Source organism: Fundulus heteroclitus, chromosome 12 (assembly GCF_011125445.2).
Source record: "Fundulus heteroclitus isolate FHET01 chromosome 12, MU-UCD_Fhet_4.1, whole genome shotgun sequence".
NCBI lineage: Eukaryota > Metazoa > Chordata > Actinopteri > Cyprinodontiformes > Fundulidae > Fundulus > Fundulus heteroclitus.
The window spans coordinates 46,333,023-46,350,756 of NC_046372.1; the positions used below are offsets into that span (position 1 = coordinate 46,333,023).

At 42.3% G+C, this 17,734-nt stretch overlaps 1 protein-coding gene across 1 annotated transcript in view; it reads right to left on the reverse strand.

Annotated features, from left to right (window-relative positions):
* LOC105932841 (multiple epidermal growth factor-like domains protein 9) overlaps positions 1-17,734 on the reverse strand; it is a 46,135-nt gene that overhangs the window by 9,568 nt on the left and 18,833 nt on the right. Inside the window, exons 3-4 of the mRNA XM_012872171.3 lie at positions 11,606-11,745; positions 6,099-6,248 (exon numbers count right to left, since the gene is read on the reverse strand). Of these exons, the coding sequence (XP_012727625.3) occupies positions 6,099-6,248; positions 11,606-11,745 (290 nt within the window). The remainder of the gene's footprint in view (positions 1-6,098; positions 6,249-11,605; positions 11,746-17,734) is intronic.

Genomic DNA, 17,734 nt, shown 5'->3' on the forward strand with positions numbered 1-17,734 from the left:
AATAGTACATCAGAGGTCATGTTAGATGTGTTGGAGATAGAGCCAGAGGCCAGACTGAGATGGTTTGGACATGTACAGAGAAGGGATGGGGAGTATATCGGTAGAAGGATGCTGAGGCTGGAGCTGCCAGGCAGGAGGCCTGGAAGAAGACCAAGGTGGAGATTTATGGACGGAGTTAAAGAGGACATGAAAGTAGCTTAGTGTGTAACAGAAGAAGATGCAAAATATAAGGTTAGATGGAGACAGATGATTGGCTGTGGCGAATCCTGAAAGGAAAAAGCCAAAACAAAAAGAACAGTGTGGACCTCAGAATCCAAGACGGAACCAGTCTACAGTATAGCTGATCCCAGACACAGACCTAGTATCTGCGCTGTTCTGGCCTAGTTGTCAGTCTGTCTAGTGTAGTCATGTGACTGCGATGTATTCTAGCAGTGAGCAGGCAGCTCCTCATGATAAGCTTGATTTAACCTCTGTTGGAGGTTCAAAGGCATCAGCCTGCTGGGTTAGGTTATATAACCCAGAGAAATGAGCTGCTCTGCACAGCACCGCATGGGGCCAGCGGGCCTGACCTGCCCATTTATCCATCGTCCTCTGCTTTGATACGACACACATACAAAGGTCTGGTAACAGATGACTGGGGATGCTCTGTTTATATGAGTGGAAGGAGAAGAAATGTTTGGGAAATTGGGGAGAAGCGAGATGAGGGCAGAATTCTGCTGATCTTCAGGATGATCTGACAGATCCAAGCAAGCTCACAATCATACATGGATGATTTAGTATGTGTGACCCACATTCTGTACTGGTGCAGTTCTCCCCTTCACCTCTCTGAGTGTTTGTAGGGAGCTATATTCATCCCCTACAATGGTCCAGCACATCTAGCCATGTTCTAATGGCATCTTTTCATTTGTCACTGATGAGGTCAGGCAAGGCTGCTTCTTTCCAGGATAAACGACCCTCCAAAGTCACATTTCCTACTGACGGAATCCAGATAGGACATTTTGATCATCCCTTCTCTCACACAGCTTCTCCTGCAGTGATGCTGTCTAAACAGAGTGTGATGCTAGCCCATCCCCCCAGTCTGTTCATGGCTGTAACCCAGCTGTGCTCACGCTGTCCCAACTCAGCTCAGCCTGGTTCATGTCCCTTCCACTCCCTCCCACATAGTGGCCCTGTGCAGGAGCAAGCGAAAGCCGACGGCCTGAGTGCATCTATACACTGCTGTCGCCATGCAGGGAACCGACATTGGGGGGCATAACTAGGTGGCAGAGCTATCTGTGATTGGTTCAGAAATAGGAGTGGCAAGGTGATGCAAAGCTGAATGATAACCTGACAGAATGGGCAGCAAACAGGGCTTACATGAGGCTGGATGAAGAATGGCTGCAATCTAGACCGCAATCTAAATCACAGAGTGGTGCTGGGATGCTCGAGCCTGATGATGTAAAACCATGAAAGGCTAGTGACGCCTAGTCCACGGCAGGCTATAATTAAGGGTTGTGGCAATGAAGGTAATCTCTAGGTATTGTTCACCTGTTTGCATCATCTGAAGCTGCTGACAGAACATTTTCACTTGTGATGCTCTATTGAGAAGCAAAATTTTTTTCCACCTATCAGCATGGTGTTAGCTCAACTCTTGGGAGTCCCTTCATGTTTTGCTTCACCTATGTCCCTTGGACACCAATGAAGGCTCTATTAAACCATGTCATAACAGTATTAGCTATCAAGATATGGTTATTAATGTCTTATGTCTAATGTCTTAAGGACTGAATGTCATTAACTTCAGTCCTTACGAGAGATGCACCGATCCGATACCCGAATTGGATGTCCGCTCCGATATTGATGAATTAGCTGGATCGGATATCAGATGATTGAAGCCGATCCAGCATTCTGATCCAGTTATTTGCTTTTTTAATTAATATCATAAACAGCAATACAGTTGCAGCAATCGAGTGACTTCAATTCCATGTTTGCAACACCGGTTACTGCATCACGCTGAGCAAGAACAGCAGCCAGTGATGAGCACACACATAGCAACATGGAGCAAGCGCTGGACCTAGCCAAGTCTGCCATTTGAAAACATTTCAAAGTTGATACACCAACAAGTCTGACTGCCACATGCAATATCTGCAATGCAGAAATTGCAAGGGGTGGTGGTAAAGTTGATAAATTCAACAACACAAATTTAAATAAGCACCTCCAAAAGCACCATGTTAAAGAACATGCAGACCTTTTTATAACAATGTTTATGTCAAGCCTGATGCCTTCTCTCACAATGCAAGGTATACGGTTTACTCATTCAACAGTAGTATGGGATCGTATCGGGTATCAGTCGATACGCTCAGCCCAGGTACCGTATTGGATTGGATCGGAAAAAACTGGATGAGTGCATCTCTAGTCCTTACCATACATAGCAGATATTCAGGGATTTTCAATACCGTCAATGCCTGGTTTAGAAATTAAAGTGTATTTAATTCTGTACACAGGGGTTACAGAAGCTAAGGCACATAGGTCACAGGTCTCCAATTTTAGACCTCCAAACTTCATGTGGCCTTCAGATTAGCTCAGGGACTGTGCTTAAAGAGCTTCATGAACCAGATTTCTGTGGCTGAGTAGCTACCTACAAGCCTTACATCACCAGGTCCTGTGTGAGGCATCGGATGCAGAGGTGTAAAGCCAGCCACCACTGCACTCTACAGCAGTGTAAACATGTTCTCTGGATTGGCCAATTATGTCTCTGGTTATTCAATGGACAATTATGGGTTTGAAGGTTACCAGGAGAACAGTACTTGCCTGACCTCACTGTGTCAATGGTAAACTTTGGTGCAGAGGGGATTCTGGTGTGAGGCTGTTTTTCGGGAGCTGGGTTTGGCCTTTATCTGAGGCCTTATCAGATCCTAAGAGAGTTTTCACACGCAATCGCTCTTGTACTGTAAACTGCAAGGAGGCATACAGTTCATCACCCCTCCCTCCCCTGGGTGGCTCAGATCATAACCTAGTTTACCTTCAGTCTTTGTATAAACCCCTTGTACACAGAGAACCAGTTATAACACACACAGTAAGGAAATGGTCTGAGGAGGCCAAAGAAGCCTTGAGAGAGACTTTCAGCTACAGAGTGTGGGATGAACAATGCTATGTTCATGGGAGGGCATGACTGGAATAAGAGAATGTATCACAGACTTTATCAACTTCTGTCTGGACTCCACTGTAGCCCTACTGAATGTTAGGCACATGCATAGTCTTATCACGTTGTTCTGTAAATCTCTATTTAACTTGAATATTGCATTCTTATCTGAATTTGCTGAATTATCAATTATTGTACGATATATATATATATATATATATATATATATATATATATATATATATATATATATATATATATATATATATATATATATATATATATATATGTCTTTCTGATAAGTTAATTATTGTTTGCTTTAGAACTTAACTTTAAATTAGCTTGTTATTCATCACTAATCCAGTATAATTCTGGGTTTCTGCCACTGTAATGCTCAAATTTCCCAACTGTGGGACATTAAGGGTATTTCTTATCTTATCATAGCTTAATTCCAGTGAAAGGAAAGGTAACATTCCAGCACACCAAGACATTTTGGAAAGTTTCATGCCCACAACTTTGTGGGACCAGTTTGGAAATGGTTTCTTTCTATTCCATCATGACTATGTATAAGTTCTTAAAGCAAGGTCTATAAAAACATGGTGGAGAGAGTTTTGTGTGAAACAACCTCACTCATCTGGACAGTTCTGAGTCTTGACTTCAAGCTGAGGGGATTTCATCCAACATCAGTGTCTGACCTTATAAATTAGGTTTCAGAATAATGTTTAAAAAATATCATATAAATACTCTCCAAAACCTGGTGGAATGTCTTCACTGATGAGCAAAAGCTGTTACAGCATGCATTAAGATGGGATGTTTCTGAAAATCATATGTGTGACCACAGACAAGCAATACTTTTGGTAATAACATTTAAGTTGCTACACCTGGATCCCGGAGACACAAAAAATGCACTTGGACAGATTGCCATTGAAATATTGTATATCAACATAATAAATTAACCCCAAAACACTAATATATTTTAAGGTCATTTGCATCAACATAAACATAAACACAAAACAAAACGTCCAGGGATGCAGGAGGGCTATTTCTAGCTTTGCTGGCCTCCCTGGTCCGATTCTAACTTTCTACCTGCTGAGGAACACGGCTGAGCTTAGCTTCAGTTGCACTCAAAATAGGGACATTGCTTTTGAACAAAAACTGACACTTTTTCCAATAAGCTCAATTCTCATGCAGTGACATGATTTCAAGAATCCATTCAGGTCTAATGACATAGATAAAGTACTGAAGAGGTTCTGCAGATTGTATCACTGTGTGTTTCTCCCCCTACAATGATCGATCCAAGGTCGTGTGAGAATATGAGGCAGTACTCAGATCTAAGACCAGAAATTGGGCTGTTATGTGTAAAAAGGACAACACTAGGAGCCAGGTGGCAGTGAATGGGGTCATATGTGAGGTCAAGATAAATTGCGGCCTTATTTAAGCAGAGGGTTCAAACTCAGATTTCTATTCATGCTTTAAATTTAGAAGTATATGCTCACCCTCTGCCACCAAACAAATTCAAATAGTTTTATGAACTCCCAGTTCTCTATTGTTGGTAATAAGCTAGTGTATAAACATCAAAAATATCTGCTAAATTGTAGAGCCACCCTCCTTAATCTCTGAGTTAAATTCTATTCATCCGGTGCTCCACAACCTGTAAGTTAAGAAACGTGCTCCCATCCTAATCTTGGTCCTTAATCACACACACTGTGAGTGATTAAATGTTGAGGTCCCAAACCAGAACCATCTCTTTTAAATGTCACAACAGTGCAGAGCTTTTAGATGTTCGTGATTGGAACACAGGTCCCTGCATGTTGTTAAGATGTAGTAATTAGCTTGGGGGAACAGGCAGCGCTGTGTTTTCCTGCTAGGACATGTATCTTTAGATATTGTGCAGACTATAGTGTGTGAAACATAAAGCTGCTGTTCCATTTTCCCCCTATGTTGCCACATATACTGGTTTGTCTAAAAACACATCTGACGTGGGTTTGAATGTGATGAAATTAGGCACATTTTGTGGATTATCAAGTCCTGTCACGTCCTAGAAGTAAGTCCTGCTTTAGATGTGCTCCCTTTTTCAATAGTGTACGTATATGTGGAAGAAGGGTGTTGAGTTTACAGTCTTCAACGGCTGCAGGATGGGGACATCTGCTGTGACATGACTGTCTCTTTCGTTTTATTTTCCTTTTCTATTATATTGAACTGGAGAAGTAAATGCTACATAAACAAACCATAAAACAGGGATAAAATAATATATTTTTTTCAAACAAAAGTTACTTCATAGAGTGCTCAGTTTGAGAGTCATTCTTAGGAGGCTACAGCTAACCCAAACAGATGGTTATAAACGTTTAACAGCCCAAGGTCTGTGATTGTCACTGACTGATAACCAAGAGCACACTTTCATCGAAAGAAAATAATACAAACCATGGGCTTTAACTTCTGGACTCAAGTCCGGGTCTGAAACTCGAGTCCCAAACTCTGCCCTGTGATAGACTGTTGACCTGTCCAGAGTCTAGCCTACCTCATGCCTACTGACTGCTGGGGGTGCAGTTTGATAAAGAATCAAGAAGCTTTATTGTCATTATGTGCTACCAAAATGAAATTTTGATGAGGCAAATACCTGCTCAGAGGCACATAAATACACATAACACGCAGGCACAACTAGATGTGATTTTCCTTTCTTTCTTTTTACTGATGATCATACTGGCCAACATCCTTTCGATATTTATGGCAGATTTCGTAGTTCAAATCCTTAGAATAAGCTGTGTGGATACAAGTCCTTTAAAAGAAAAATTATATTAAAACCCCAATTTGTGAAAAAGTAGAGCCTGCTTTTGAAAAGATAATGAAATACTATGGATTACTGTTTAAAATGACAATAATTATTACATTTATGGACAATCTAGAAGCAACAAAGTTACAAAAGTTGAATCTAATCAACCCATCCATCCATCTATGTATTAGAAAGACAGCAGTGACTGACCGGTGAGACAGGTGCCGGTGGAGGTGGAGTTGGAGCAGGGGCACGGTGCACAGGCTTCGGTCAGGGCGGCACCAGGGCTGCGGTAGAAACCAGGCTTACACTCATCACAGTTTAACCCTTGGGTGTTCCCCGTACAGTTCACGCACACTCCTGAAAGACACGAAAAATATTTTTATGATTTGTTTCTGAAAATAAAACCAGCATGCAACAGAAGTCTTCATATGACCTTGCTAAATCCCTCTTAACAGCAGGTTTAGTGCTACTAAAAGCAGTTTGTGATTATGTGAATGAATCTTCATGTGAAAACTAAACAATAACAATATCGAGATCTTTACACATACTCTGGGCAGAACCCTTTTTTGTATTATGTACAACAACCGTTTGAATGGAAAATCAGGTGGACAAGGGCTATGCTCAAAAGCTATATACATATGCTACAATTGGGTGGTGCTATGAAGACTTCCCAGGAGTTCTGGTCTTGAGTTTCTAGTCAAGAATGAACTATTCTGGCCAGAGCAAACTGTGCTCTTGACAAAAAGCAAACAAATGTGTCAACAAGCTGAGGCCCTCCCTCAAACTGGAATTTCAATTCAATTCATTTGATTTATATAACACCAATTCACAACACACCTCATCTAGTGGCACTTTACAAAAACAAGTCAGTTCAGTTGAATTACACAGATTCCAAGTCAATTACATCCTAGAAGAAAAACAACATTCTCCATCTCTTCATCTAACTTCAAATCTTGCTATGTTGTCTAGACGTCAGAATTAGGAAGATGCAACTCTATGGGGTAAGATAACTGACAATATAGACGTATGCGTAAGTGTCTGAATTTGTAAATGTTAAGTCAATACACTTAACATTTACAATTGAGGGGACATTGAGTCTGAATGGACCATGTTCCACGCCTCTATTGTTGAGGCGGCTAGTTGTCGGTGCATGTCGCGGCGGCAACCCTCGAACCCGCTGAGGGAAGCCGTCAAGCTGAAGAAGGAGTCCTACCGGGCTTTTTTGGCCTGTGGGACTCCGGAAGCAGCTGATGTGTACCGGCAGTCGAAGCGGCAGGCGGCTCGGCTGGTCGCCGAGGCAAAAACTCGGGCGTGGGAAGAGTTCGGAGAGGCCATGGAGAAAGACTTCCGTACGGCTTCAAAGCGATTCTGGTCCACTATCCGGCATCTCAGGAGGGGGAAGCAGTGCAGTACCAACACTGTTTACAGTGGGGGTGGTGTGCTGCTGACCTCGACTCGGGACGTCATGCGTCGGTGGGCGGAATACTTCGAAGACCTCCTTAATCCCACCAACACGTCTTCCATTGAGGAAGCAGAGCCTGAGGACTCTGGGTCGGGTTCTCCCATCTCTGGTGCTGAGGTTGCCGAGGTTGTTAAAAAGCTCCTCGGTGGCAAGGCCCCGGGGGTGGATGAGATTCGCCCTGAGTACCTTAAGGCTCTGGATGTTGTGGGGCTGTGTTGGTTAACGCGGCTCTGCAACATTGCGTGGACATCGGGGGCAGTCCCTCTGGATTGGCAGAATGGGGTGGTGGTCCCCCTATTTAAAAAGGGGGACCGGAAGGTGTGTTCCAACTACAGAGGAATCACACTCTTAAGCCTCCCTGGTAAGGTCTATTCAGGGGTTCTGGAAAGGAGGGTCCGTCGGATAGTCGAATCTCGGATTCAGGAAGAGCAGTGTGGTTTTCGTCCTGGCCGTGGAACACTGGACCAGCTCTATACCCTCAGCAGGATTCTTGAGGGGGCATGGAAGTTTGTCCAACCAGTCTACATGTGCTTTGTGGATCTGGAGAAGGCATTCGACCGTGTCCCCCGGGGGATCCTGTGGGGGGTACTCCCACAGGACGCCTCCCTGGTGAGGTGTTCCGGGCACGTCCCACCGGGAGGAGACCAAGGGGAAGACCCAGGACACGCTGGAGGGACTATGTCTCCCGGCTGGCCTGGGAATGCCTTGGGATTCCTCCTGAGGAGCTGGCCCAAGTAGCTGGGGAGAGGGACGTCTGGGCCTCCCTACTGAAGCTGCTACCCCCGCGACCCGACCCCAGATAAGCGGGAGAAGACGGACGGACGGAAGTCAATACACTTGAATAAATTTAAGACTTGTATTTGCTCCTTGTCACTCATTCATGTGACATTAGATGTTTCATCAGATGTTTCATCTGTGAGAATACAAATGTAGAAGTTATGAATACAAGTTACAAAGTTACAACTCTGCAACAATACATACAAGTACAAATAACAAATTTATGACTACGAATCTACAACCTCTGCTGAAACTGTTACACTCCTTACCAGATGGTGGCAGGAATGACATGTTTACCACCACCAACTGGTAAGGAGTGTAAGTTTCAGCAGGGGTTGTAGATTGGTACTCGTAAATTTGTGATTTGTACTTATATGTATTGTTGCAAAGTAGTAACTTGTATTCATAACTTTAAATTTGTAGTTTCACAGATGAAACATCTGATGTCACATGTATGAGTGACAAGGAACAAATACAAATACAAATCTCAAATTTTTTCAAGTTTATTGACTTAACATTTACAAATTCAGACACGTATGCATACATTTATATTGACAGTTATCCTACCCCATACAACGCAGCTGGTCTTGCTTTGTACTTCGTTTACATCAGGACCTATTCATCAGCTGTGACATGACATACGTAGGAAAGTAGCGAGCTCCTAATACCAAGGATGCCCCGATCCGATTCCAGGTGTTGTATTGGTCCTAGTCATGGCTCTGTTAAACAACCAGTATTAGAAGTCACTGAAGAATGTCTTCTCCTGATACCCGCTGCAGGTCTAATGCCTGGTATACTGTCAGCCAAAGTAAGACACTACCTGCTTTTTTCTCGACAAGTGTTTCACAATCATGTCCTGTTTTGTTTTGCACATAACAGTTTGTTGATTATTTTACTGATGAAATCGGAACTTTCAGCTTAGAATCAATTGTCTTTACAGAAATAAACACTGGTGGAGGGAAACAAAAAAGCAAAGAGCATCGCACTAAGCAAAACAATGAAAGAAACTTTGACCTGTATTGTATTCTTGAAATTATTGGTGGAAATATTATTGTTGTGTGTTTTGCAGTCAGCTTCCACATGCTGGTGAAATACTATGCCTTTATAGTTAACGATAAAGGTCGTGGAGTTATAATTACAGCTAAATCTGGGAATAATAGCTTGAGAAAAAGGCAGAAAGTTGAATTGCTAGTTAAAGAAAACCTCAGGGATGTTTGTCCTGATAACAGACAACAGGGTCAGAATGAATTAGAATCAGTCAGGAATGTGAAAGATGTTAGGACGTGATTTCTGTGAAAATATGGTTGAAAATGATCTGTACAATCCTGTTTGCAGCTATAGATATTGTATGAGCTGGAAACAATCTGTCCAGTGCTTTCCCAAAGTTCCCAGTTGTTGGGCCACATTTGCACCAGGTGTTTCTGTATGAGCAGCCCTGGGAAAAGGCCTGGGTGCGGTTTTAAAGGGAGCTGGCAAACCTGAGCCTTGTTAATCCACAGCACCGTGACCACTGAGCCCAGGAGAAGGCGGCAGCTCTCCATCTGCCCCTGCATTAGAATGGGAGGACATATGGCCTCTGGAACTGCCCACCCCCACAACACACTATGTCCCCCCCCCCCCTGCCTCTCTACACTGTCAAGCCTCTCGCTCTCTATCTCTGTCTGTTTCCTCTGGTATCTGGGCCTGACTGCTATGAGCTGAGGAGCAATCCTGTGCTCCACACAGCACAGAGCAGAGGATAAGTTCACCTTAAATAACTCTGAAAACTGGATTTGGGGATCAGGGCGTGTTGGTGAACTAGTCAGTCTTTCTTACACTGACTGAGCGTGAAGCCCTGGTATAAATGACACAGCAAATGAACAGAGTAGGTCTTGGTTGAATGTCTTGTATTTATTTCAGCCAGATTTTGTGCTATATTTAAACACAAAGCCACAGTGTGTATACTTGTGACAACACACATCTCTGAAGCTTTGTTGAGCCAGTGCAAACCAACCAGCCATTTTATCACATCATCTGACTTCTTTTTTTTAAGACAGAAAAATAAGAACATTGGACTTATCTTCTTAACCACAGGTGACCAGAGTTGACCATACTATGGTATATGCAAGTGAGAGAGAAAAAATTAATCATAGAGCACCTATGCCCTGGATTTAGTTTCATCCAACTTCCCATCAACTCTTAGCAGCTTCCCTGTTACAGACAGATACAGATATAAACAGCATGGTAACTGCCCGACCACAGGAAAAAAAACACCATGAACCACTTTTACACTAGATTAAAGGACGCGCACAGCACTGTCCCTCAAGCACAGTTTGGTCTCGCCGACCATTGTCTGCTACACCTCATTCCACCTTATAACCAGAAGCTGAACACTTCAAAGCCTGGGGTTGGGACTGGTAAAAAAAAAGAAAAGTCAAAGCTGATGCAGGACTGGACTGCACTACTTGACCTTTTCACTGCAGAATTTCTCAGTGTAGTGACCGCCCCCTCTTCAAATTCCTGTATAATCACACAATAGTTGTTGGAGCCCACACCAGAAGAAGGTTCTGCTCAGAATATGTGTCAAGAACAAGCTGCAACTCCCAAACCACAGCGCCGTGAGCAGAATGATTGGGTTCTTGCAGGGAGAGAGAACACATTTGTCTGTTCCTGTGGCGTAGGTACAGGCCTTTAACCCTGCTTTAGTCTTCTCCACAGCTTCCTCCCTGACTTGTGTGATGGGTTCCTTGGTCTTCATGATGCTGGCTGTTGTCTAATATTCAACATCAGAGGTCAGAAACAGAACAGATGTTTATTCTCAGATTAAAACAAGCACAATTCTGGAGCTAATTCCGGTTAGACTGATACTATTTTTTTTTTTTAGGAAAAAAGGGATCTAATTTGAATATTTTCATTTTTATCATTGACTTTCCTCTTCCCAGTGATGTCTTAATTTGTGTTGTTGTGTCACAGAAAATCCCAGTGAGCTGCCAGAGGTTTGCGTTGTAACCAGACAAAAATATGGAACAGTTCAATGGGGTGTGAATACTTTTGACACGCCACAGGTCTAATGTTTGTCTATCATATTCCCCAGAAGTCAATACCAGCCTCCCTTTAAAGCCGTAAACTGGGCAGTAAATCCCATAATTACCTTGGAGCTGTGGGTTGGCTGCTGGAGGAAAAAGTCTGCGGATTTGTCTTGGGTGTTGCTGTTTCTACTTGGTCTAGCTCTTTAAATATCCAGGGCAGGGATTCTCAATCCAAATCTGATTTCTAGATAAGGCAAAAGGTCCAGAACAACTAGTAGGCCCTGCAGCTCTGGAACCTATATCTGACTCTTTGTTTCATGGCATGTTTGATTGTAACCAGGGGTTCAAATACTGATCAAGTCAAATGTTTCTACTTTTAAAAAGCAAACCTGTTCTGCCTCATTCACTGAGCAATACAAGCAATCCTGAGAACCGAAGCCCTCTCCTCCCATCCTCTGCAAACTCACCAGACTGTGGGTGGCAGTAGTTGGTGTGGTTGTTGCACTGGCATGGCCGACAACCGGTGTTGCTGAAGTGGAAGAAACCTGGGTGGCAGTCATCACACTTGGATCCCGACACCCCTGTCTTACACACGCAGGTCCCTGAGCTGGAGGGAAGGGCAGGAGAAAAAGAGACGTATAGGTCACTAAAAATGCAAAACAACGACCGATGTAGCAACAGTTAGCTTGAGGTGCAGCTATTAGGGCTCTTCCTGCAGAATCTGAAAGACAGATATATCATAACCAAGCCTTGTCTTCCAGCTTCATTCCTTAAACTGGCCAGAAAGTCACGGTTTAGTCCACCCCTGTGGCTGCTTTTAACCACTTATCAGGTGATAGCATTTACATGCTGATAATTCTGCACATCCCTTGTCAGTGAAGCGTTGTCTAAGAGGGAGTGGCCCTGATCTTGTCAGATAAATGTGTGTGTAGGGATTTCCATGCAAATCTGAGAACTCACATTGTACCTGTCATTTAACGCCTATATGGAGTAGTTGGGTCCGAAAAGTGCTGATATTTAAGCGTAACCACAGGATGCAATGGATGCACTAATAACGGGCACATAACACTGAAACTAAGGTGGAGCCAATAAATTTACAGAAGGAAAAAAAGCTACTATGGCTCATTTCAACCTACTGGGATGCTGTAACTTAACAATGTGAGAGAAACCACTCTTTGTTTTTAAAGTCCTTCGCTTATCAACGATGCAAATCGAGTTGGTGAGGCCAAGAAACTCTGAACAAATACAGGCGTGGTATTTAAATGATGAGACTTCCCAGATTTGTCGACGGCAGACTGTTGGAAGGGGAACTCAAGAGTACGAGGACTACGGCAGCTGCTGATAAATGAGGCCCGTTGAATGTTTGTTTTCGGATAGCAGTTATAGCTGACGTAGTAGAGTCCTGCGGGCAAATCAATCTCTGCTGCAGCAGGTATGACACAGGCAGCAGGAACGATGAGTCACACACTCAGGTCAGATCCAGTCAGACAACTTATGTCACAGCAGGTTCCTTACTGTGTTTTTCCCAACTGGAAAGTGGAAAAAAAGCAAACTGTAGGGCCTAAAGGTAAACTGAAGAGCCAAACTGATCAGGTTTTTCCCAGCTGGTACAGTTTTGTTTGAGGCGTGACTTGCAGATAACAATATGGACCGACTCTGAATATGTTTTTAAGGACTATAACACAAACAAGAGAAAAAATGTGCAGCAGGTTCCTTGATGGAGGTACAAGTTTTGAATTACAATGAGCCAGATATTAGCATCAAATCTAACCCTTATATTTAACACTAATAAGTGTGTTGACATAATTTAAGTTATTTATGCAATTCAGAGTCAGAGCAATGTTATCTTGACACACTTAATCAGGAAAAAAAATAAATGAATCCAATTATCATTTAGCTACGTTCACACTGCAAGGAAATGCAATCCAAATCCGATATTTTTACTCATAGCCGACTTATATCTGTCTTTTTCATGGCAATGTGAACGGCCAAATACCGATCTTTTGACCCCCCCTCCCAAAAAAAAATCTGATCTGTGCCACTTCCAAATGTGGTACTAATTCAGATACGTATTGGATTTCTTTTTCAAAGCTGAGCGGTCATGTCACATTTTATCCGTCTTTCATGTCACTCCCTCAATACACGTCCACACACAGTCTGAAGCCCCTTTCCTTCTCACGATAGAGTTCTTACTCTTGACCCCATAAAAGTTCAAGGAACAGGAGCTAGAAGCAGGAGCTAGAAGCTATTATTAAGGGTATTCGGATTGAGTCGTTTTCTCTTGTATCAAGAGGGTCTTTCCATTCCATGAGGGGATTTTTTTTTATAACATGCTGAATTTATAAGAGGCACATAATTATATTCTAACAGTTTATTGTGCCACCTGTATTAATTACTGAGTGAATAAACAAAAATTGGGAGTTTCTAACACATTATTAAACTTAGACATAGTTATCAAATATAACAAAAAAGAAACCTATCGGCTTGCTGAATAGAAACAAGTTGAAGCGAATAAAGTATGCAAAACACTAATAAACCCCACGAAAGCCCTCACCATCAACTGAGCATTTAACATCATGTTACAATTTTTTGCGTAATCCCCTTATAATGATCACGTACACGTGAACCCGATAATTCAGCCAAACACAAAGCAGCGTTATCTTTTAAGAATTTTATTTAAACCAGGTGATGGTGGCAGACGGGACAGGCAGGTAGGACAGGGCAGGACACCAGGTGATGCAGGTGAAGACTGACTTAACCAGGCAATGCAGGCATGTGATGTTTGGCAAAACCAGACTTGACCAGACGATGCAGGTAGCATCTGATTTGCCTCTAATTTGACCACAAAGTATTTGCTCTTAGCGCTTTAGGCTAGCACCGCCCTGCACACACGGCAGTAGCAGTTAGCTCTCCACAAAAGACTGCTGTTAATAGCTGGGTTGCTTTCTTATTACCTTACTTCGACGTGCAATGAGGTGGACTTAATATTGTCGCCTCCTATTGCTCAGCAGCTTTCGAATAATAACAAGGAGAGATGCAGGCCGGTATCTGCGTTTTTTTTCCCAGTTTTTTTTTTAAACAAAACTTTATTGAACTCTTCTACAAACATTCAGTATCATTCACCATCACTTCCGTAAACAGAGCGCTGCTCTGCAACGTCTCCTTCTGTCATCTACGCATGCAGGTCGCTTTGCGATCTTGAACCGTTAAGACAGAAGTCTGATGATGGCATTTAATATGAACGGCCACCTCAAAATATCTGATTTTAGCAAAACATCAGAATTGAGCACCAAGACCTGCAGTGTGAACGTATTTAGATGATAATTAAGCCTCTTGTCCTTACAGATTCATAAACACAAATTCCAGTTCGGTCCTGCTAAACTACAACACAGTCAAACGCAGTTTATAATGTCTATTTAGATAGGCACCAGCACTTCGTGACCCCAGCAGGGATAAGAGTGTTGGAAAATGGATTGATTGGTTTATATATATATATATATATATATATATATATATATATATATATATATATATATATATATATATATATATATATATATATATATATATATATATATAAGAACCATATAACCATTCATTCTTTCCTGCACCTCCAAAGGCACCATGTAAGGATTATGCATCAAAGGGTAACAACTTTGTGTTTTTTTTATTATTTATTGTTGGAACTGCTCTCAACTGTGAAACCATTAAAAAGGCTCCAATAAAGCATTTCCAACACAAGCTCTTCTACATTAATATACTATTCTTTATATTAATTAATTCAAGGACTGGATTAGCAGTCAGACCCCCTTGTTGGCAACTGTTAAAAACACTTTGTTTAATGATCATTCCTCCATGTTGGGTAGCTCAGCCATTTCTCCGGAGAAAACACAAATCTCCACCCCACTCTCAAGCCAATTTCCTAGGAAGAATACAAATCGCTAAAAGCCCAGACAATGGCCCCAGAAACATAATCAGGGCACAATGACTTGTGAACAACTGAAGCAAAACCAAAGTGACGCGGAGAACTTTCCATAAGCGTGTGTGTGGGTCTTCACATAAGAAGGGCTTTGTTAAAACAACAGCACTTAATGCAAATTAGGGGGCCTGGGGCAGAGCTAAATTCAGCGTAGGCGCTGCTGAGGACCAGGAGATCAACAGTCCTCATTTACCCTGGCCCCACACACACACACACACACACACACACCAAAGGGACCAACATATTCATAAGCTAAATCACGTCCCTAATACGGAAACACAACATCCACCTGAAACATAGAGGACTAAAATACATGCACACATCTCTGCGTGTTGTTTAAAATACTCATTTAACATGAAATATTAAGCAGCACAACTAAATGAAAAGCTCTATACAGAATGATGAAAATACAGATATCACACAGAAACTCAAAGCAATCTCCAATGCATGCCATAGGTTCCGGTCAAATCTTCCATAAACTAAAAACTTGTGCATTTCTTTGTGGACTATTGTCTTTATTCAACTTTGTATCTCCAACAAACTACAATCAGAGAGGTGGAGTTGTCCTATGCCTTAAACTCACTGGAGCACATCTTCCAGATTCAGTCAAAAAACACCACTTTTCACTTTGCTCTATGCAGGTAGTGATGAGCTTAGCCATGGAAAGTTGGCCAGCGTCTTGATTTTCAGCTTAGCTGCCCTGAGCAGCCAGCAGCCTGTCAGACACTCAAAAATCTGAATGTCTAAGAATCCAGAGACTGGCCTGAAAAAAAACAGCCTCATTGGTGTGGATGTTTTTAACCGCATGACGACGACTCTAACACCCTCTTCCAAGTAGTACCAACTTTGAGCGCTTCGCTAGGGGTCTATTTGGTTCAGTTCACTTTAAGTAGTTTTCTAATACAACTGAATGTTCTGCTGGTGGTTTTGCCTTCCCGTTAATGGGGAGTTTTTCTTTCCACTGTCGCTTCATGCTTGGTCAGTATGAGGGATTGCTGCAAAGCCATGGACAATGCAGACAACTCTCCCTGTGGCTCTACGCTTCTTCAGGAGGAGTGAATGCTTCTTGTCAAGACTTTGATGCAATCAACTGGTTCCCTTAGATAGGACATTTTTGACCAATCTGTATAATCTGATTGATTTTGATTTTGAAGTGGCTTGAGATGACATGTTTCATGAATTGGCGCTATATAAATAAAATTGAATTGAATTGAATTGAATTGAATTGAATTGAATGTGCCGCAAATGTGGGCCGGGTAGCTGCAGCAAGGTGGCGCTGAGAGACAGAAGTGTTTATGTAACACGACAACAAGACGTTGCATGATAACATAGCTAAGTCGTTAGCTGCTTTTAAAAATTTATTCACAGGAAGAGCAAATGTTGTTAGAAGCTTTGAAAACAAAAGCCTTTTCTTACAGAGAGCTTTAAACAGCTCATTCATACAGCTACAGTAGTTCATATTTTGCTGTTTGAGTCATTTTGAGAAAGGCCGGGTGTATGTGGTATTATATCAATCTGCTCCGTTTTCTCCCGTTGAGCCTTTAACCTCTGCCATGGAACACGCAAGATCTGGACAGGCTGACAAGAAAACCCCAGTTGAGAAAAGTGGCTACATTTTTTTACACAACATAAATGTAGACTGATTTTTATAGCCACTAATGCTAACCACGATAATCATGCTAAGATGCAGAAGAAACATTGTCATCTCCACGATGATAAAGGCTACCTTCACACTCCAGGTCTTGATGCTCAATTCCGATTTTTTGTTTAAATTGGATTTTTTTTTAGGTGGCCGTTCATGCTACTACTAAATGCGACCGCCATCATTCATTTCGCAAAGCGACTCGCATGCGCAGATAAGAACAGGAGACATCACAGAGCAGTGCACTGTTTGTGCAAGTAATGGTGAATGTAATTATTTCTAGAAGTGTTCCATAAGGTGTTGTTAAAAAAATAAATAAAAATTGGATACGGGCCAGCATCTCTCCTTGTTTATATTAGAAAGCTGTTGAGCAATGAGAGACGACCACATCGTAGTCAAGTAAGATAAGAAGAAAGCTCCACTGCTATTAACAACGGTCTTTTATGGAGCGCTAACTACTACTGCTGTGTGTGACTATGCAGGGAGAGACAGGAGAGTGACGTGAAAGACGGATAAAATGCGACATGACCGTTCAGACTGCGGACACTGATACGTATCAGAATTAGTACCACATATGGAAGTGACCCAAATCTGAATTTGTGGGAGGGTAAGAAGATCACATTTGGGCTGTATTTGACTGCAGTGTGAACGGAGCCTTCGTCTTCATTTTAAAATAGTGAAACCTTGTTTTTCAGTTGCTCTTTCACTCACACAGTGTGACGTTGCCTTTGTGCCTAATAGAAATAATGAAAACTCACAGCTAAAAGGGTAGAAAAACCTAAAATATTTTTAATGGTAATCATCAAGTCAGAACTGGATGGAAGTGGTCCTGGTAAATTAGTTTTACAAGAAGTGAATTCTAATTATTAACCAAAACATCCCACACAGGTCGCCAGCACAACCCCCCCCCCCCCCCCCCCACAGAAAAACAGGTGAACTACCAGGCCACCTGAAGTTTTGGGTCAGAAGGGCAGA